Source organism: Talpa europaea, assembly GCF_964194135.1.
Source record: "Talpa europaea genome assembly, chromosome: 9".
Classification (NCBI taxonomy): domain Eukaryota; kingdom Metazoa; phylum Chordata; class Mammalia; order Eulipotyphla; family Talpidae; genus Talpa; species Talpa europaea.
This window is the reverse complement of record NC_140076.1, coordinates 47,113,325-47,135,501: the sequence shown is the minus strand read 5'-3', so window position 1 is coordinate 47,135,501 and position 22,177 is coordinate 47,113,325. Positions and strand designations below refer to the sequence as shown.

The window sequence follows — 22,177 nt, the reverse complement described above, 5'->3', positions numbered from 1 at the left end:
TTTTGTGATGCCTCCATCCTAAATTTTCTACTCTTAGCATTCATCAATATCTGTGTGATATTAAATTCCTAATTTACTTGTTCACTTATTTTCCATTTTTGTTCCACTGAAAAAGCTTTATGAAGGTAGGTATTTTGCCTATCATATTCAAAACTCTTAATCCCTACCTCCTAGATTGTGCCTAATACCTTTCAGTTACTCCATATAAGTTTGGTAAATGAATAAAGGAAAAAACTTATAAAAGGAAATAATGATTGGGGCCTCCATGGTGGCACCAGGGGTTAAGACACAGCCTATGAAACTATCTGCAGCCACTGCAGCACGAGTTTGATCCCTGGCCAGGGAGCTGCCCACATGGTGCAGCAGACCTCTCCTGACTCTCCTGCTGCTCCCCTCAGCAGTGTATTTCAGTCAGTCTGTCTGTTCTGTTCCCCACTCTGTCTCTGGTGAATCCTCTCACCAAACCTCTGGCCTATACCCAGTTCTTGTATGCATAAATAAATAAATCTTCAAAAAAAAATTTAAAAAAGGAAGTAATGATCATTAGATACCATCATAAACTCTGTTTGTAAAGTAGATTTGCTAGACATTAAGGCTTGTGTAATATAGATATAGACTATATGGGGCAGGGAGAAGAAAAGAAAAAAATATATATGTGATACATGTGGACAAGATCAAGAAATATAAATTAACAATTATTTGGATTCAAATTGCTCTGTTCTTAAGTATATTATTTTATCCACTTGATTAAAGGAGGATTATTGAGTTATTTCTATGCTCTAGCCATGTTTCAAGTTATGAGATATTCAGCATATCTGTATATCGCACAAGATTTGTGGAATCTGGCTTAATCATAGAATTAGATTAAAAATATCATGATAGGTTGAAATGATTGTCTGAATTTAACAAAAAGTTAATGAGAGTTAACAGAGCCCTGCAACATGGATTGAATAAATGGTTTAAACTTGACACCACTCGGAAAGATGCATCTGTGGGTGTTGCCCAACTGTCAGTTTAAGAATAGTTAGAAATAAGATGTAGCTGATAAAAATGTCAGCAGTCTTAATATTTTTACTTTGTCTAGAGCAATTTATTCCTGAGAGGCAAAGCAAGAACAAAGACTAGAAATTCCAAGGGGGGTTAAATTAAATGGTAAATTAAGATGTACTGTGTAATCATCGGGTAAATTTTGGAGAAACATGTTCCTGTACTTATTGAATGACCATTTTCAGAGTAATTGTGGAAGAGTGCCATGATTTATAATATATTGAATAGATTTACAGAAGTTCAGCAATAGAATGTGCCTTGTCAAACTGTTCACAGATAAGGGAGTAAAATGCATGAGAACACCAGGAGAATCTAGAAAATATTTAGTGTCATAAATAAAGGAGTGTAGCAAGAGAACCCCCTTGTGGCAGGAGAATATTTATTTCAAATGAGCACTGCAACTGGAACTAGTTGCATATTTCTTATCCTAGACACAGTATATTTGGATTATGAGTTAATTGTTCCATATTCACTAACTTGTTTTCATCATGTTTGTCTGTTTTGGTTTACCTTTCTTTTCTCCACTTTAAAACAATTCCATATAACCTACAGAAGTGTAAAAATCACAAGGTAAACCTCAATGACATACCACCAGTTGAATATGCCCATCTAACCAGCACCCAGATGAAGAATAAAAATATTACTAGCACCCAGAACATTCTGCTTCTCTCTGCTTCTACTCACTATCTCTGTAATAGCAGCCACTGCACTGAATTTTAAATATTGTGGTAGGTTTTGTCTACTTGAAATTAGATAAGTAGAATCATACAATATGTATTTTTTTTTCATCTAACTTCTTTCACTCTTCCTGTTTGTGGGATTCATTATGCACATTGTATGTAGATATAGTTGACTTGTTCTCAAAGCTGTACTTTATTTTACAACTGCATCATTGTAGGGTAAATGGTTTTCAGGCTTTTCTGCCCTCCTGCCATTAGGATTACCCTGCCTGATGGGGCACCTGCATTTGCTACATTGCTGTGTTGTTTACTTCTCTAGGCCATGGCAGTAGTATTGATATATTCCCCAGGAGAAGCAGAGGCAGGAGAAACAACAGAAGAGAGAAAAAACTCCAGAGAAGGTCAGAGTGAAGAATTCCTGGGGGTTAGGAGGCCTGCTGGCCTCCTGGACCACCCCCCTATCCCCCGCACCCCTGCCTGTGGTGTACCTGGTTGCTGCATTACATGTAAAAGCTCAATAAAAGCCTGAGAAAGCCACCAAGGGCTCCAGGACTCCTCCTTTACCCATCAGGTCTGATCGGATCATAGAAAACCTGCTCTGTGCCCATCCTGCTGCTACAATCACACTATAGTTATTTGTTTTGTTGTTAATGGACACAAGTAGTAATTTTCAGTCTGGGATTATTACAAACAGTGCTTCTGTGAACATTGTTGTGATGTCCCAAGATGGATATGCATATGAGAATGCATAGGTAGTGGAATTGGTAGGTTATAAGACACATGTATGTTCAGCTCTTAGCAATTATTGCCCACTAGTTTGTAAAGTAGTTGCATCAATTCATATTTCCATAGCCACAAATTCAATTGTGCTATATTCTAGCCAATATTTTTGCTTGGCATTTTTCATTTTAATCAGTCCGGTAGAAGGTGAATAATGATACCTTGTTGTGGTTTTTCTTTTTATTTTCTTGATAACTGATAAAGTTATATACCTTTTGCATGAATGTATTTCTGTAACACGGTGGTCCCCAAGGACACAGGAGGTTCCAGGTTCTCTGCTCCACCCAAGGAAGGGTGCAACAGAGCAGGGAGGAAAAGAAGTTGGAGAGAAGATGGAGGGAAAGAAAAAAAGAAGGAAGAAAGCAAGAGGGAGACCTGGCGGAGGCACATGGAGCAGAGAGACATGTGAAGAAGCTGCGCTTGTTTCCTGGCCTTGGACTTGTACCAGGGACTTGGGGGGAGCATGGAAGCAGATGTGGGTGAGAGACCTGTGGGGAGGTTAACAATGGCAGCCTTTATCTTGATTTTGATTTTTGTTCTTTTCCTTCCAGCCTCACCTGGCTCCTTCTGCCCCTTAACTATTGTTCTCCACCAGAAGATGCCTTAGACTTGTGGCAAGCTTTTGGGCCTCAGCAGTCTGCATTGGGCCAACCCTCTCTGCTGGACATTTACCCACGAGGGGATGGGTAAATGGGTAACTTTGGGTGCTGGATTTGGAAACTATGTTCTTTTTCTTTCTCTTCTCTCTGTTGCACACTAGTTGTGTTAAAGTTCCTTTCCACTGAAGGTCTTATGCACTGCTATATGTTTTCTCTTGATCTGGAGGGTGGCAGAATCCATTTAGAGTGGGCAGGTCTGGGGGTTCTAGTGTGCCCCTTTTCTTGCTCTGTAACATTTCCATTTTGAAATGCTAATATATTTATTAACCAATAGAAATATTGTCTATCATCTAGCCTGATTTATAAGTGTTCTTTAAATATTCTGATTATGAGTGTTTTGTTGGATATGCATATTGAAAATCTCCAAATTTATAGCTTGTATTTTCATTACCAGTGGTGTGATTTTTGGAAAGAAATTCTTAATTTTAATATTTTTTACTTTATCAGCTGTCATAGTTAGCATTTTGTTCATAATATTAAAATATACTTTTCCTATTCCAAGGTTAGGAAATGTTTTCATTTAATTTTCTTCTAAAAGTCTGTTTTATCTTTCACATTCAGATTTATAAACCATTTGGAATTGGTTTTTGAGCATAGGTCAAAACTACTATTTTTTTCGGTATGGCTATCCAATTGTTCATTGAATGAACAATCCATTCTCCACTGCAATGCAGTGTCTGTCATTAACCAAGTGACTGCTCATGTATGAATCTCTCTCTAGACTCTTCAATTGGCCAGTTTCTCTTTTTCATCAATAATATATTGTGCTATTTGCCATCATTTTACAATAGCTTCACACAATAGCGAGTTTTCCATATTTGTCATTTTTCTTGTTGTTTTCCTTCTGTTCCAGTTATCAATTTATTGCCCCTTAACTCCAAATTCACCTTTTCTTGCCCAGTCTCTGAAAATGGAAATGGTCCCTTTAAATGTTTTGTCAGAGGGAGGTGGAGGGAGAGGGATCAGAGGGAGGGAGGGAGGAGCACAGGGGATGGAAGTGATGGTGCATGGGTGCATTGGTGAAGGAAATCCTATGGGGACTACACGGGGGGGGGGGGGGGGGTGGGGGGTGGGGGGTGGGGGGGGGGGACGACACGGGACTGCACTACAGTAGTGTTGTGGCTGCTATTACAGAGCAGAGGTAATGAGTAGAGGCAGAGAGAAGCAGAATGTTCTGGGTGCTAGTAATATTTTTATTCTTCATCTGGGTGCTGGTTAGATGGGCATATTCAACTGGTGGTATGTCATTGAGGTTTACCTTGTGATTTTTACACTTCTGTAGGTTATATGGAATTGTTTTAAAGTGAAGAAAACAAAGGTAAACCAAAACAGACAAACACGATGAAAACAAGTTAGTGAATATGGAACAATTAACTCATGATCCAAATATACTGTGTCTAGGATAAGAAATATGCAACTAGTTCCAGTTGCAGTGCTCATTTGAAATAAATATTCTCCTGCCACAAGGGGGTTCTCTTGCTACACTCCTTTATTTATGACACTAAATATTTTCTAGATTCTCTTGGTGTTCTCATGCATTTTTTGTTTAAAAATGAACAATGATGTAAAAATAAATTTAAGAAATTAATAAAAATGTTTTGTCAGCTGGTGAAGTTAAATGTTGTCAGCAGAGGGCGCTGGAGAGAAGGGTTTTACTTCCCAGTTCAGAAAGGAGTGGCTTCTCCAGGGTCCGACTCTTGCAGCACGCACAGCGCTTCCAGTGCAAGGCCCTGGTGCATGATGGCCCACAGCCCTCAGCAGACTGCAGCTTTCCACGGTACCCACCCTGGGTGGTTTTGAAGCAGCCTAACTCCAGTGAGACTTCCTTCTCTCTCAAAGCTTTGACCAGCAACCTTAAGGGTGAATTTGCCAACAATGCAGTACCATAGGCACTTCATCACTTCATGAGCCGCAGCCATAACCAAGGGCAGGCCCGGGTCTTAGCCCTGCCAGGACCTCTTCCTGGGTATTCTAGCTCGTGCCAAGAGAACTAGGCCTTATCTGCTATCTACTATAGCTTTTTGATTTTACTTCTAGTCAATCCTATAGAACATTAATAATCCTCTTTCCTATAAACACTTTTTTTTATATTAAACTTCCCTAGATAGAATTACTGTGTGGTTACTTTCTCCTGATTGTATCCAGGCTGACATAACATAGTATAAGAGGGAGATTAGAGAAGGGGGGGGGGTGAGGGGATCAGAGAACAGGCGTGAGTGTGTTTCAGGACAAAGAATTTGGCAAGGAATTGGGACCAACCTCTTGGAGCTGAGAGTAGCCTCAGGCTGACAGCAAAAAAAAAAAAAAAAAAAAAAAAAAAAGGGAGTCTTATACTTGTAAGGAACTAAATTCTGACAAGAACCTGAATGATTTGGAATCAGATTATTTCCTAAAGAAATATGAGAGCAGCACTGGTCATCACCTTGAGTGACAGACTCTGAGCAGAGAGTCCAGGGGAGCCAAGCTATCTCCTGATCCATGGAAATTGTGTGATAACAGATGTGAGTTGTGTGCAAACCTCTAAGTTTACACTATTTGTTTATAAAGCAAGAAACAAAGCTTTATTGCTTGCTAATCCAATGTCATTACTCCATTTTTGAGTCAGACTAAAAAACTCAGTGGTCCCTGTGACACCACACTCTTTTGCCTCACTTCTTCCTCGTCCTTCATGTCAAAGTTTAAACTGAATTTGTTAACAAGTATTTTACTAGTGTCAAGGTTGGGTGAATCCAGTATTCTCCAGTCTCCCAGGGAATCTTTTTTTTACTCCCCTTGCAGCACTTAGCACACTTAATATGATTGTGTCTCTGACTGTCTCCAGAGCACACAGCCATGTTCCTTGAGGGCAGGGTTTCATCTTCCTCAGCATTATTCTTCCCAGGGCCAAAGCCTGTGTTGAATCAATGAAAGAATGTCTAAATGGGAAAAGAAGCTGGAAGCTGCCTTACAAATTAACTCAGAAAAAAATCAACTCTTCATCTGTTTGTTGCAATGTAGAAAGGCTTGGTTTTGAATACCAGCCAGCTCTACCATAATATTAATCAAAATACTTAATGTCCTTAAATTTAATTTTCATACTTTAAGAAATAGGGATGCTAAGAGTTTGTTTTCTCCCTAAGATTTTTTTTGAAGATTTATTTATATATGCATACCAGTGCTGGGGTGCAGGCCAGAGGTGCGGGGGGGGGGGTAAGAGGATTCACTAGAGACAGAGTGGGGAGCAGAACAAGCAGATTTACTGAAATACACTGCTGAGGGGAGCAGCGGGTGAGGCAGGAGAGGTCTGCTGCACCATGTGGGTCACCTCCCTGGCCAGGGACTGAACTTGTGCTGCAATGGCTGCAGATAGCTTCATAGTGCTGTGTTTTAACCCCTTGTGCCACCAGGTAGGCCCTGCCTAAGATTGTTTTTGAGGAGAAACTAGGAAAAGGTAGGTGGTTGTGACAGGGGCAAGGAAGGAAGGGAAGGGCCCTTTGCTAGTGTAGGAATCCGCACATGCGTACCTAGTACAGGCTAAACTACACACTGGAAGACTGAGGATCTGTTTTCTTTAAACTATGATTCTTGCTTTAAGACTGAGATTCTTGCCCCAATGATGCCCAAATGAATGCTGGACATTGACGCTGTTAGATGTACCAGGGTGAAGATACCAAGAAGCTGATACACTCTGGGAGCTGAATGTAATGAAGAATAAGAACACCAATTGTGATGGGCTGTTGCTTATGACTGTTTATGTTTAGTTCATTATAGAAAAGCCAGCTCGAGATGAGATGACAGTACAGTCTCTCCATTCTCTCAGGTCAACGGTCATGGGAGAATAGACTCTTCAGGGTGCTATGCCCTCCGCTCACTCACACCAGTGGCCAGTGATCTGAAAAATAAGTCTTTTTATTTTTATTTTATTTTTTTTTAAAGATTTATTTATTTTTACACAAGAGCTGAGGTACAGGCCAGAGTTATGGGAGGGTGAGAGGATTCACCAGATACAGAGTGGGGAACAGAACAGGCAGACTGACTGGAATACACTGCTGAGGGGAGCAGCAGGTGAGACAGGAGAGGTCTGCTGTGCCATGTGGGTTGCTCCCAGATGGAACTGCAGAGGCTGTGGATAGCCTCATAGTGCTGTTCTTAACTTCTTGCACCACCAGGGAGACCCAGGAATCCGTTTTTTTCTCTCTTGTTTTCTCTGTCTCTTTCCTTCTGGCTAGGAAAACGAAACTTAGCTGTTAGGAAAAAGAATCTTCTGGTTGTAGGCAGGCTGCCCACTGATTGTTTACTGTTGGTAGTGAGTTTCACTTTCCTTGCTCTGAGACAGGAAGCCACAAATCTCAGAACCTTCTGTCTCCAAACTGGCTGCTTAATACATCGGCTTGGTTAATACTCCATTTAATCCCATCCTAACTCCTAAAAACAGGTAAGCAACTTTCTGCACTCAGTATTTCCTAGCTATGAGTAAAGAAAATTCTTTTCCTTGCATTTCAGATGTAACACTGCTAATGATCACACTTTCCTGTTTCATTTGTTTTAATGAAAATTGTAAGCATAGGGAACTAAAGAGAGTAAACGAACTCTATTGCAAATCTCCATGCAGTTCTATTAGTTTTTTTTAAAACATAGTCAATATTTATGAATATTAATTTCATAAATATGAAATATAAATTGCAGTGACTAGTGATGTCATAAAAAGCATCTTTTTATTGAAAAAATTCGTCTACAGCATTGTACATGATTTAGAGGTATAGTTCAATCAGATTTTTAAAATGGTTATTTTATTTAATTAGAATAGCTAATTTTTCCTTAAAAACCAAACACATTACAGATAGTTCTGAAATTTTCTGTGGATCTCTCCTACATTCTTTTCTCTGCCTTTCTTTCCCAGAGGCAAATCTGTCTAAAATTTGGTATGCATTGTGGTCATGTTTGTTTTTATGCTTTTGCTCATGTACATATCTATATGATTTTTATGTATTGCTTTGTGTATTAACAGATTATGTGAATGGTGTCAAGTGTCTCAATGTTCTTTTATTTCACTCAAGATTGTTTTTGAACTTTATCCATGTTGATATAAATAGGTTTATTTCAGCCACTTCAATGCACTTTGGCATTTTCTTTGTTGTAGCTTTTTTAAAATCAGTGTACTGTTTTAGAAGTGTATTTCTTTGTTTTCTAATGTATTAGAGCAGCTATTATCCTCTTTTCTAATTTCTATCTTAAATTCCTGTTCAAAATTATAGTGCTTTCAAATATTTTGAGACTGTTGCTTTTTGAGGTTTTTAGGTTTACCTTAATATCTGCTCTGTTCTTTCTTTCATTCTTAGACTCCATTATCACATGCTACCAATTTTACTGTACCCTTTGATTTTATTTATCCTTCCTTCTTCCTCATTTTCTTTTTGTCTCGTTGCTTCAGTTTCAAATATTTTCTTCTAATTTTTCATTCAAGTATTTATCCTGCAGTTAAATATATCTTCTGCTTTTTAATTTCATATGTATATTTTTAAGTCAAGAATTTCATTTTGTCGTTTTCATTTTTCCATTTTACTGCCAACTGTTCAATGTTATCTTTTAATTATTTGAACATACCAAAAATGGTTATTTAAAAACTCCTGTAGGTAACTTTATTTTTAGTATGGGGTTGTTTCTATTTTATATTTTTTCTTTTGGTTTTTTTACAGAACTGTTGTATTTGATCTCCTGTGTTTATGATGGATGTTAGACACTGTATGTATCCTCTCTCTCTCTATATATATATATATATGTATGTGTTTGCGTGTGTGTGTGTGTTTCTTTCATCCAAATAGAATTTTTTTGAAGATTTATTTATTTATGCATATAAGACCTGGGAGGGGGTGAGAGGATTCACCAGACAGAGTAGGGAACAGAACAGGCAGACTGACTGAAATACACTGCTGAGGGGAGCAGCAGGCGAGACAGGAGGGGTCTGCTGCATCATGTGGGTTGCTCCCTGGTCAGCTGGGGATTGAACTTGTGCTGCAGAGATGCAGATAGCTTCACAGTGCTGTGCTTAAGCCCTTGCACCACCAGGGAGGCCCCCATCCAAATAGAATTTATTTTGCATCTGCCATGCAACTGGAGACATGAGTAATCCTCATTTATCTTAATCCAGTTATGGTTTGAGATAATGAGAAGATTAAAAAAAGGTCTTTTATTTCAAATCTACCCTTCTTCCCTTCAGTTTTTCAGAATCTTAATGAACAGTTGGGAAGAGGGTTGTCAACATACACATCTTATCATCTTATTTCACTATATTACCCTAGTTCTATAAGTCTAGGAATAGCTTTGCTTAATGTTTTTTTTTTTTTTCGAGAACATAAAAGGTAGATTTCTTGAAATACCCCACAAGGGAGTAGGGAGTGAGATGGGATATGTGTGTCTCTGTAAGAAGAAGGATTTGATGATCACTTTCATACACTTTCAAACTTGGGGTGCCAGTTAGCACCAGTTATTTGCTGGGATGTCTGGTCTTGGGTGCTGGCCCTTCGACATAGCCTGTGTCCTGACCCTTCTTCTGCATTCCTGGAGCTGGGTTGTTTTTTCTGGTTATGGTGATCGGCTCCTAAGGTCCAGGTCCTATGGCAATCTTATTGATTCACTCACCTGTTCAAGCCTCCCAAACTTGCCTGCTGGGCAAGGAGTTTTTAATGTTATTAAATGATACCCTGACATTTCCCCCTCTCACAAAAGGACAATGACAAATCTTTGGGAATGGGCCAGAAATCTGCCTTCTGTAACTTCTTCAAGCTGAGTTTTGGGGCCCAGTGCTGGGCCTACCTAGCTTATTGTCTCGGGACGGTGAGGAATGCAGTGCAAAAGGGAATGGGCTTTCAGACCAGACACTCATCTCATTTCACTTCATTTCCCTAGTTCTGTAAATGTAGACCACGGTCAATTTTAACTCCTTTGTGTTCTTCAGACGGGCTAGAGGGGGTTTGGTTGTCCAAAATGGGCTGCTCATGCCTCTAGGTTCATGTATTCTTCAGCCATTTATGCCTCCAGGTCTTGATACCTGGGGGCTGGTAGTCTGTGACTGGATGCTGTAGTTTGATGGTCTGTAAACAAGATGAAACTAAACAAAAAGGTTCTGAATGCAGTGTCTTAAAAGACCCACCTGAGAAATTTTGCATTAGAGGTTGTATTTTTCTTTGGGCTTTTGGTATGAGGGGACATTGTGGCTTTCTAGGGAAGATAGCAAGGTCCTATAATTGTATCCTTTCAGGGGTGGCAAAAATAGCTTGGGATTGTAGTGTCCCAGACACCTGGAGGTATGTAGCCAGAATGGAGGAATCAGTGCTTTTTTTTGGGGGGGGAGGGGGGACTTCCCATCACTACTTTTATTACCTGCATCAATATGCTAAGAGGGCTGATAGTAGCGGTGGAGACTGCTAATTATAGACTAGCTGGGAATTTGGTCATGATGTCCTGTCTTAACAGAGGAATGGAGCAAAAATAAGACCAAAGATGGGTGAGTAAACATGTGACCTTGTAGTGAGCAGGGCAGCAGTGTGGTTAACTGTTCTGGCTTAGGTTGGCCACCAATACCAGTGAGGAGGATAGTCAACTTAATTGGTCAGTCTGGAGAATTGGAGCAAGGCAGAGTATATGGCTCCTGTCTCCATCAAAAATATATTCTCTTGTCTGCCATTTCTAGGGTCACCTGAGGCTCACCCATAGGAGAGTGTAAATAGGGGAGCCTGTCTCACCTCTGGGCTCTTCAGAAAAGGAGGTTTTCTTTTCCCACACCTGGTTCTTCATAATCAGGGGCAGCTGATGGCCATTTTGTCTTCCCATCTGGCCCCTGGTTTGGGCTGGCCTCCTCCCTCTTTGGAGAGTGGGACAGTCCCTCTTCCATTGCCCTGTGCAGTACACAGAGGGTAGGCTCTGGGGGTGCTCTCTTTGGACACTCATGGCTGAAGTGTCCCAGTTGCTGGCAGAGGAAATAGGCTAGGGACCCTTTAGGAGAGTGAAGTTTTAGATCCTTGGTGGGGGGGGGGTTGTAAATGGGGTTTGGGGTGAGTCTGAGGTGGCAGGTTGCTGGCAATGGCAGCTGCCATATATTGGGTCCTTCTTATTGTAGACCTTGAAGGCTGTGTCCTAAAATATTGACAAAGGCCTGGTGTCCTTGATCCGGTATCTGGAGCTTGCGTCTGATGTCAGGGCAAGAATGGCTAATGAAGTGGACCGCTAGGATGACTTTTCTTTCCACAGTCTCTGGGTCAAGATTAGTATAACTTCTCATAGGCTTAGCATGCCTAGACTGAAGTAATGTAAGATTTTCTTTGGGTTCCTGAGTAATCTCCCTCAGTTTGTCCTAAATAACTGGTTTAGCAATGACCTTCTACATGCCCTGGAGAAATCAGGTAAATATGGTTCTTGCTTTTTTGTTAGGGGGAAAGGATGTTGGGTAAGACTGGGATCTCAGTGTTGGTGTTCCCATTGAGGGTCAGTGTTATGGCCTGCTTACCACAATATATTAGGTTTTTTTTTTTAAGGTTTATTCATTTTTATTTATACAAGCACTGGGTACAGTCAGAAGCGCGAGAGGGTGAGAGGATTCACCAGAGCTAGAGCTGGGAACAGAACAGGCAGACTGATGAAATACACTGCTGAGGAGAGCAGCGGGTGGCAGGAGAGGTCTGCGCGCCATGTGGGACCCTTGCCGGTGGCTGGAGATCAAATCAGCGCTGCAGAGGCTGCGGGCAACTTCACAGCCCAGCGCTCAACCACTGCACCACCAGGGGAGGCCCATGATATATTAGGTTTTAAGAAGTCTTATATACTTTAGAACACTTCTATTATAAATTTACAGATTTTTATAAAATATGTAAATACCCAGAGTGACAAAGATTTTTAAGAGCAGATCTATTTCTTTGACAAGACTTAGCAATGTTGACAGGATTAGATTTTTTCCAGCTAACCAACCCTGAGGGTAAAAGAACACCAAGATATTCAGATTACCTAAATAGTCTTTGTTAGTAAAAATTAGTAAAGGGAGTTTCAGAATTCTTTAATCTTTTTTGCAGAAGGAGAAATTAAAGTTTGGTTTTACATAAGTACATTACAGTTATTAAATACTCTTATAACAAGTCATTAGACCATGTAAAATTTTTAAGATACATCTCTCAGATCTTTAACACTTTCTGCTTTCCCATTTCTTATACCATTTTGTTTACTTAGCTTCTCAGCATCTCAGGAACTTCTTCTAAAGTTGACAGTTGCATTTCAAGCAAATGTGCTCCCAAATGCCAAGTTTACCTCTGTTATATTCACTTTCAACACCTCCCCCTACACTTTAGCAAATAGCATAATTCTTTACTTTTTTAATTTCTAATGCTTTCAAATGTATGTAATTTACAGTTTATTCTGCATTTCTAAATTTTCTAATTAAAATATTGGCATGATAAGTTAATGACTTCTACCACTATGTAGCCTCCATATTGATTCATTTCTTTTATATTTTGATTTCTTTCTTTGTGAGTTGTTTTCTGTATAAATTTCTTGTTTCTATCATCTACTTCACATATTGGCAAACTATGGCATTTGGCCAGCCACCTTTTTTGGTAAAAAAATATTGGGGGTACCTCCCTGGTGGTGCAGAGGTTAAAGTTTCAGCACCATCAAACTATTGCCCGCCACTACAGCATGAATTCGATCCCTAGCCAGAGAGCTAACCCTCATGGCTCAGCAGACCTCTACTGTCTCACCCGCTGCTCCCCTCAGCAGTGTATTTCAGGCAATCTGCCTTATAATCTAAATAATGTGTTTGAATTGGGTCAGAGAAAAAAACATATCACTGGGATCATAAATCTGTGCTTTAAACCATCATTACAGTAGTCTTTAAACCTATTATTATTTTTCCATCAGATACAGAACAATGGCTGTGACAACCATTTTGTCATGGGATTTGGAAGAGAGACTGCAAATATTGCTTGGAAACGTTTCTCTGCGACTTCTTTATAAGTCTGATGTCCATCAACCTGCCATGACGAAGATACTTGAGAAATGCGATCATCAGGGATCTACACTAACAATTTTTTACACCGAATACTGTATTTGGGGGGCCCTTATACTTGGGCATTATCCTAATTATTATGAAAATAATCAAGAACCAAATTCTTCTTTCATTTTTTTAATTGACAGTCCAAAAGTCAAAATATCACATGAATTTTTAATTGGAACACCAAAAGTTACTACAGATAGCCTGAATTTTCATTTCTCTGATGTTGAGATTTTATCTATAAACACAGACGAGAAGACATGTTCTTCATGTGATTTATTAAATAAAAAATTTGGAATATCTCATTGGCATTATGCAAACTATGATATATGTGAAGTTTTTCAAGTTGAAGGTATGTTAAATTAGATAATCCTACATTATGGTTCTAGTCTTTGTGCTTGCTAGGCCATAATTGAACTAGAAGAAGAAAACATAAGATAACAATCAAATTTTATGTCATCAAATTCTCTTTTATACATTAAAAAATAAAACCTGGAAGGCATAAAGCCTATAATTTAGTACCCAGTACATGAAAGCAGCTTTGAACAAAGTAAGTTGAAGTGTGTAAGTGGAGAGAGATGGAAATGCAGATGAAGAAAGAGGCTTCTAGTTGAGCAAGTCTATTTCTTGTCATGATTCCTTTTGGGTTCGCTTTAAGACCTCTAGGCACAGTTATGTCAGTTTCCAGAGGAAATTAATATGTAGAGAAGATAATTTTCCCTCTTCTCATTATACTGCTAACCCTAAATCCTAACTGAACAGCACAGCCTGTAAGCAGGCTCAGTCCCCTAAATATAAGGTAGACTTGGCCAGTTAACCAAACTAGGTTAAGAAATTATTATGTTATGCTTATTTCCTATAGGAATTAAGGATGATGTGCGCTATATAAGCAAAATAACCAAGATAAGAAGAGCCACACAGTAAGTTAGATTCTTGGACTATTAATCATTTCATTTAGACCAATTGTATAAATGGACTGGCTATGAAATAGTAAAGTGAAAGTCATATTAGTGGGAGTAGTAAAAATGAATTATAATGTTACTGACATAGTGTGTCAAAGGCAATTTAGAAAATAAAACCAAACCACTACCAACTGTGGGACTTTGAAAATCTATCTGATGACAATTTGACTTGAAGTTTCACTGTAGATTCAAGATTTCCAAAGTCTGGATGATTATTTGAAATAATTCTTCTGACTTCTTTCCTTGTGTATAAAGATTTTGGGGAGCTCCAATAAAATTTAGGGAAGTCCACAATGTATAGATATACTGCATGCATGTATTTTGTTTTTATTTCCTTAATATAATATTACTGAAAATAATAATTCATCTTCCATGCTGTTGATAGTGGTGATTAGATTTATCTAGTCTAAGGCTAATAGTGTAATGTTAATGTGGCTTCTGGGTAATGTTTACATTTAGTCAGATATAGATAAATGCCTCATGTTCAAGCACAAAATGTTTAAGTTTAGACCATTTCAAATTATGTGGTAGACATTAATATCAAAATAATAAGTAATGAAAATATAATTTTAAAGGGAAGAAAAAGGAATATTGTGCTATGTTCATGGAAGTTTGGCTGTTGTACTTAATTACTGCACTTTAACAGGCACAGGGAAAGACTCTTAAAAAACCTCAGAGACTACAAATCTTATGAAAATTTGGTTTCAGAAGTTCGTATTCTACTGCTGGGTCCAGTTGGGTCTGGAAAGTCCAGCTTTTTCAATTCAGTGAAGTCCATTTTCCAAGGCCATATGACTCGACAAGCCCAAGTGGGGTCTGATATAACCAGCATTACTAAACAGGTAAGTGATTACAGGCTTTCCTGCAGCTTATGTTTTAGTGATTACACTTACTAGTTTTCTTCATTTCTTTGTCATCTTCTCTCAGACCATTACCCTCCTACTAATATTTAAACAATGAAATGCTAAATAAAATATAAAATGAAAGTAAAATTTGAATTAGAATTGCCTCCATTGAGGTTCCATTTTTATGGATGCAATAGAAGCTGCATGAAAATATTACTTTTTACTTATAGTAAAGAATAATAAATTTAAAAACCTTTGTGAAAATATTTGCCCATTGTATTTGATATATATTTTTACTTATGCCCCTCATTGCTTTGCATGATTTTCTCTTTTTTATAATGAGAATTAGAATAACAATTAGGATTATGCAATACAATAATTTTCCATTATATAAAACCATTCTATAAGAAATGTTCCTGAAAAGCAAAACTGACTCATTTTGGTGAGTCAACCTTCAAAGTGTGAATGTATCAATTCTCTCACAAAGGCTAGCTTATTTTCATATAGATAGATTTAAGAAAGTAAGTACTGGGCCTCCCTGGTAGTGCAAGGGCTTAAGCACCTCACTATGAAGCAATCTGCAGCCTCTGCAGCAGTTCAATCCCTAGCCACCAGGGAGCAACCCACATGGCGAAGCAGACCTCTCCCATCTCACCTGCTGCTCCCCTCAGCAGTGTATTTCAGTCAATCTGCCTGTTCTGTTCTCCACTCTGTCTTTGGTGAATCCTCTCACCCCCCACATCTCTGACCTGTATCCTAGCTCTTGTATGCATAAATAAATAAATCTTTAAAAAAAAAGGAAAGAAAAGAAGTACTAATAACATTTTTAAAGTTGTTACTTTAAATATCTACAAACTGTTGCTCAATATTTATGTACAAATTTTCTTCAATTGCATGTTCATTGTTGTTACCTTTCAATAAAAAAGTAGTAATAAAGTGAAAGTAATCGGCATTACAATGGAGTGAGGATCAACCATATTTTCTCTCCTTTTATTTAAATATTGACTCTTTATAATTCAACTTGGGTCTCTCTGCTAATCATGCCAGGATGCCAGAGAGACCTATATATCTCAATGTCTAAAGGTGGGTGGATTGGGATTCACAGAGGTTTTGAAGAGTGACAGTTGCATCTCCAGACTTATTTATAGACCAGGCTGGGAGAGCATGGAGGCAGCATGGACACTTATAACTTAGGGTCTAGTGAACTCCATGACAGATGAGGAGAGGCCAGAATATGTTGAAAAAAGCTATGGCAACAGTGTGCAGGACTATAATCCTATTCCCTCCTCCTTTGCCATAAAGACATTTGTACTCTAAGTGATACAGTAGTCCACAATACTGTAACTCCCAAAGAAAGGCAATAACAGAGTCTGTGCACATGGGATGAAACCCCTCTGGGAATCTGCACCCAGAACTGACTTAAAGCAACCTGCTCATAGCTGTTGTACTTAGATCCTGGTTCATTTTCTGCCTTCTCCTACCCCTACCTGCTACCATGATATAGATAAGAAAACCTGAAAACTAAAGCTACACTGCACCTACTTGAAAGAAAGAAAGGCAACTGGTTGCTATTAGTAAGTCAAGTGCTCAGACATAGACTCATACCATTGCATGATATGATATGCTAGCAAAATGTCAAAATGAAGAAGAAATCAATCTTACCCCTAGTTAAAAAAAAAAAAGACACAGAATTTTTTGATTTAACATATGGAAAATCCAAAATAGTTGTCATGAAGAAACAACAAACTATAAAATAACACAAAAAGGCAACTCAATGGACTCAGGAAGGAACATTAAGGAACAGAGGAGTATTTAACCAGAGGTAGAGTCCATTTTAAAAGAATCTAATTCTGCATATGGAGAATTCAGTATGAAATGAAGACTGCAATAGAAAGGTTAGGCAGTAGGATAGATTTTTTTTTTTTACTTTTGCCAGAATGTAGGATAGATTTTTGTCAAGAAAAAATTAGTGAAATTGAGTCTATAAATCTAGAAATGACTGAGGTGAAAGAAGAGAGACGAATAAAGTTTGGAAAAAAAAAAAAGAAATGCTATGAGAACAATCAGACTCCCTTAGGAAAGGAAACATAAGGATAATGGGCTTCTTAGAAGATGAGAATAATGGTGGTATTAAAAGATGTGATGTTTTGGTATTGTACAATGAAATGTGCCAGTATATGAAAGATATAGATATGCCAGTGAGCCAATATTTTTGAATGACCAATGCATGAAGTCACAAAATCATGCATGGATAAATGATATATTCGAAGTTTAAGATCCATTGATGGATTTATTGTCATGCCTTGAAAGAAAGGCATGCCATTTTTTTTTAAAAAAATTATTTTGTTATTTTTTTAAAGATATATTTATTTTATACAAGAGCTAGGGTACAGGCCAGAGTTACAGGAGGGTGAGAGGATTCACCAGAGACAGAGCAGGGAGCAGAACAGGCAGACAACAGAAATACACTGCTGAGGGGAGCAGCCGGAAAGACAGCTCCATGTGGCACCATGTGGGATTTTCGCTGCTGGAGATGGAACCTGCACTGCAGAGGCTGCGGATAGCTTCACAGCATGGCGCTCAACCTGCTGTGCCACCGGGGAGGCCCCTTGAATGCCATTTGAAGAATGAAATTTTATATTTGATGTATTTCCTTTATAGTATAGGATATATTCAGTTAGAGATGGAAAAGAGGGCAAATCTCTGCCATTTACATTGTGTGACACTATGGGGCTGGCTGATAAAGAGGGAGAAGGAATGTGTATGGATGACATAGCCCACATCTTAAAAGGCAACATGCCAGACAGATACCAGGTAAGAATTCTACAAACTTCGATTCATTTCAAATTATATTATCAATGATTTTTTGTTGAATTTTTATCCCATAAGGCAGTTTCAATTTTAAGATGGTTCCAACATTAGCCAATGCTACTGTACTTTAAATAAGTACAGTAACATAAGTAAACAAAGTGTATGTTTTTCTTTTCTGTACCTCTAAGAAACACAGCTAAAATGTGCTATTCTGCTCATCCAAGTTCCAGGGAAAACGTCAGGAAGAGACTGTTTATATCACTCTTTACCATGTTGTAAAATAATTGGAAATTAGTGTTTTAACCTCTTGCACTTTTTTGATTACATAGATAAAATAGAACAATTAATCACTTTCTTTTGATGTGTGATCTGATATAGTAAATATGTAGGCTTTACTACTTAGGACCTGTGTAAACTCTGCCACTAATTAGCTGTGCACTCATAACAAAGTCAGATGCTTGTCTTTGTTAGTCTTAGTTCTTTCACATGTGAAATGTAAGCAATAATATGCCAGTCATAGGTTGTCTGAGAATATTAAATGAGATAATGTGCTATAAATTCTCGAGAGGTTAACTGTTTTTATTACCTTTCTTTTCGATAAAAGCTACCTCAATTTTTACCAGTAATTTCCTTTGCCTCTTAATTCTGCTAGATTGGAAACATTTTAAATAAAAAACAAGTTTGTGTCAGATACTGTGCTAACTACTGGAATCACATAAACCATAATCCTTATGCCATGGAATTTACCAGTTAAGGAGACATAAAGACATAGGGAAGAGGAAGCTGGTGCAGGGAGATGGGGAAATCATGAACATACAAGCACTTTCATTTCTCAGAGCAGAAAATTGCTCAGTTCAGTCCAACATTGAGACATACAGTTATGAAAATAATGAATCCAAACTCCATTTTTTCTAACCTATTTTCTTAATCCTAGAAAGATTATTGTCATGTGGTAAGATTAACTTGAAAGTTCATATTCCTTCTGCTTTAGTTTTTTTTCCTTCTGTAATATTAAAAAAAGATAATATTTTAGATTAAAATGACATTTTCAGAATATACTATATATTTCCATATTATTATTTATAGTCATGAATTCATTTAAGTATATACAAATTACTTAGAATCTTACATCATGTGTAACAAATATTAATATAATATTTTCCTGGGGACAGATTTGAAGTTAGCTTTCCATTTAAGCATTCTTTGTATTGTTTTAAAAATATCTCCATTATGGAAAATATAAATTATAGATAGTTATCATTTTTCACCAAAACAATGAAGTGATTTTTTTTTAAAATATATGTATATAATGGCATATCACCATAGGAAAGATGTAGGGAAGAGGCACTACTAACTAACCTGGAGTTGGAGCTTGGAGGGGAATGGGACATCTTCAGGTTGGAAGATAGTGGTGGTCATGTTTGAAACATAAAATGTGTCTTAAAAAAGTGAACAGAGACTTACTAAATGTTACCTTATGTTTCCCTAACAGTTTAATCCTGATAAACCAATTACACCAAAGCATCTTAACTACATCTCTACTCCAGAACTAAAAGACAGAATTCAATGTGTGGCTTTTGTCTTAGACATCAACTCTATCTGCAGACTTTCCTCTAAAATGGTGGAAAATTTCAAACAAATTCAAAAAGAAGCATTACACTGGGGTGAGTTTCATTGTATTTATGAAAATTTTTATTTTGAAGTTATATAGTCAAAGTTGGAATGATTGCAGAGAGATTACAGAGGTCCCAGGTACACTCTTCTCCCACTTCCCAGAGCCCAGGGATGGTTAGTGGCAACAGCTGACACACATTAGTCACATTCTTGAGTAAAGGAAAAATCTTAAATCCTGGTCTTTAGTTCTTAAAGACAAGGATGGCCACAGATTTTTGCCATGTGTGACTTTCTCGTGGTTCAGTAGGGAAGACACTTCCCCACATTATTTAACTAGGTCAGGAAGATCAAAACCAGTAAATTCATCTCATCAAGGAGAGGGAGGAGGGATTCGAGGCGGAATGTGACAGTAGTGCCCTGGAGTTGGTGGAGAGTGAGGGAAGCATATGCATGTGTTAAGGTGTAAATCTGTATTCCCCAAATTATATTGTTATGAAACAATTAATAAATCAGTGAAATTTCTTTTTTAATCTTGAAAAAATCAACTTAAGTGCACTGAACTGTAGTCTTTTGTAAAATGGGAACAATACATTTTGCATGTAAAAACTGTAATAACATATATTCATATATGTAGGTGTATAAGCATATATAAATGTGTAACAAAAATGCTCTAAAATGATGGTGGGTTTGGGATAAGACTGAAAAAAGTGCTATGATTGGAAATGAGTTTTTCAAGGACACATAGCTACATATCCTGCTGAGTGACAATGCTTAATGCATCTAACTATGCTGACTCACAGCCTCTGAAAAGACATTGCATTAAATTTGAAACAGTGGACATTGTAACATAAGTTGGATAAAAACTATATGTGTCAACAGAAAATTGCCCTCTTCTAGTGCCCAGATATTAATTCTAGTGACCAACTTTGCGATTTATTGCTCTGACACATCAATAAAGAGAAGATAGATAAAAGTGGTCATTTAGTAATAGAATCATAAACAGAAGATATCTATGAGGAGGATTACTAAAAACTCTGGTAAAAGAGTATATTCTGGACTGGCATTTGGGTGCCTTAAATTTATATTCTTTCCAGGAAGCAGTTTTTAGTAGAATGGAATTTTGATTAGATTAGGAGTGTGATTGGCTCATCTCATTTCTGTGCTTTGAGGGGCAAGACAATATGTCCTTAGTAGAACTGTGAAATCAGCACATTATAAATGCTCACATATAAACCTTCCCATTTTCTCTATTTCTTGTTTTTTTTTTTTAATTTTTAGGATTCCAGGTCCAGCAATCAGCATCCCATCCCTTCCTTTAAAATGTACTATTTACATGGAATGTAGATAATTTCAAGTTACTGTGAATTTGATTGGATTTAGAAAGGACCTCTCATGTTGGGAGAAAAAGAGAATTTCTCCTCGTAACCACATGTGCCATCTTGAGATTTATTGGGGATATTTCATTCTGCAAATCTTACAATCACCCTTTAGAGAACTGCTTTCATGCATATTTAATTACCTTGTTGACATATTATTGTTTATAATATAAAATTACTTATTTATCTGCCTCATGTAGGTATAGCACTTGTAGCCTTGCTTACTAAAGTGGATGATTGCAGTGAAGTTCTTCAAGATGACTTGTTAAACATGAGTACATCTATGACTTCTCAGAGTCAGGTAAAGAATACTGTTTGTAACCAGATGTCATTGTAAGAGTATTACACTCTGTGTGTGTGTGTATGTGTGTGTATTCACATTACATAGTCACAGGTAAATGAAGAAATGGATCAATTGCTTGGTTAATTCAAGTTTATATACCACTTAAAAATTGCAATTATATGATTTAGCAAGCTTTTCTGATTTCTTTCTTGAATTATACTTAAGTTCAGTCAAATTTCAAGAAATAAAACATACTTATTAATTTCATTTTCTCACAGATAAAGGAAGTCCAGAAAATTCTAAACATTCCTATTTTTAATATCTTGTTGGTTGAAAATTATTATTCAACTTGGAAAGAGGATCCTTTAAAGGACATTCTCATTCTTTCCGCACTGAGGCAGATGTTGCGGGCTGCAGATGATGCCTTAGAGGATTTGCCTCTTGAGGAAACAGGTAGTCTGACCCCTTTCTTCTCCTCTCATTAAGAACTGGTACTTTTTGAGAAACACTAAACTGATACTTTTTGAGAACTGGTACTTTTTGAGAAACACTATACTTCCATTGCATGGCTTTTCCCATTCTGCTTACCATAATCCTGACAGCCATGTTAGTATGTTCTCCATGCTTCATTTCTATGCTTTTTTTTTTGGTTTTCAGATTAAATGCAAGAGTTTTACAGTTCTACATGTGACATCATCTGCTTGATTCTGATGCTTGGCCCAAACCTGGATTGGTACATCCCAGTTAGTGGTGATCTCTGTTGAAGACCACCATGAGACTTTGCTTTCATTTGTGCTTTACCTTCTGTCTTTGAACACATTTAACACATTAACCATTTACAATCAGCTATACCTCAAGGCCAAAAAACCAACCCTGAGAAGTGGTAGGTCAAGATATAGCCTACCACAAACTACCCTCCATGTTTCTGCATCATTTACAATTTAATTTCTGTATCTTTTTAACCCCCCTCAGCAAATTATTTCCTTACTTTTCTTAGCATGTTACATAAAGCTTTATATTACTATGAATCCTATGAATAATGACTATAAAATAATTATCTAATTGTCTGCTTCCTTAAGTAGATTGTGAGTTCTTTGAGAATCAA

General features: G+C 37.6%; 1 protein-coding gene across 1 annotated transcript; it reads left to right on the top strand.

Moving 5' to 3' along the window:
• Positions 1-13,058: 13,058 nt before the first annotated feature.
• Positions 13,059-21,557, top strand: IFI44L (interferon induced protein 44 like; the record flags this gene model as incomplete). The annotated part of the gene is made up of 8 exons (XM_084242340.1): positions 13,059-13,233; positions 13,432-13,533; positions 14,044-14,101; positions 14,790-14,985; positions 17,650-17,802; positions 19,292-19,463; positions 20,990-21,090; positions 21,351-21,557. The coding sequence occupies 8 exons, from the start codon at positions 13,059-13,061 to the stop codon at positions 21,555-21,557; spliced, it is 1,164 nt and encodes a 387-aa protein (XP_084098466.1).
• Between the last annotated feature and the right edge of the window lie 620 nt (positions 21,558-22,177).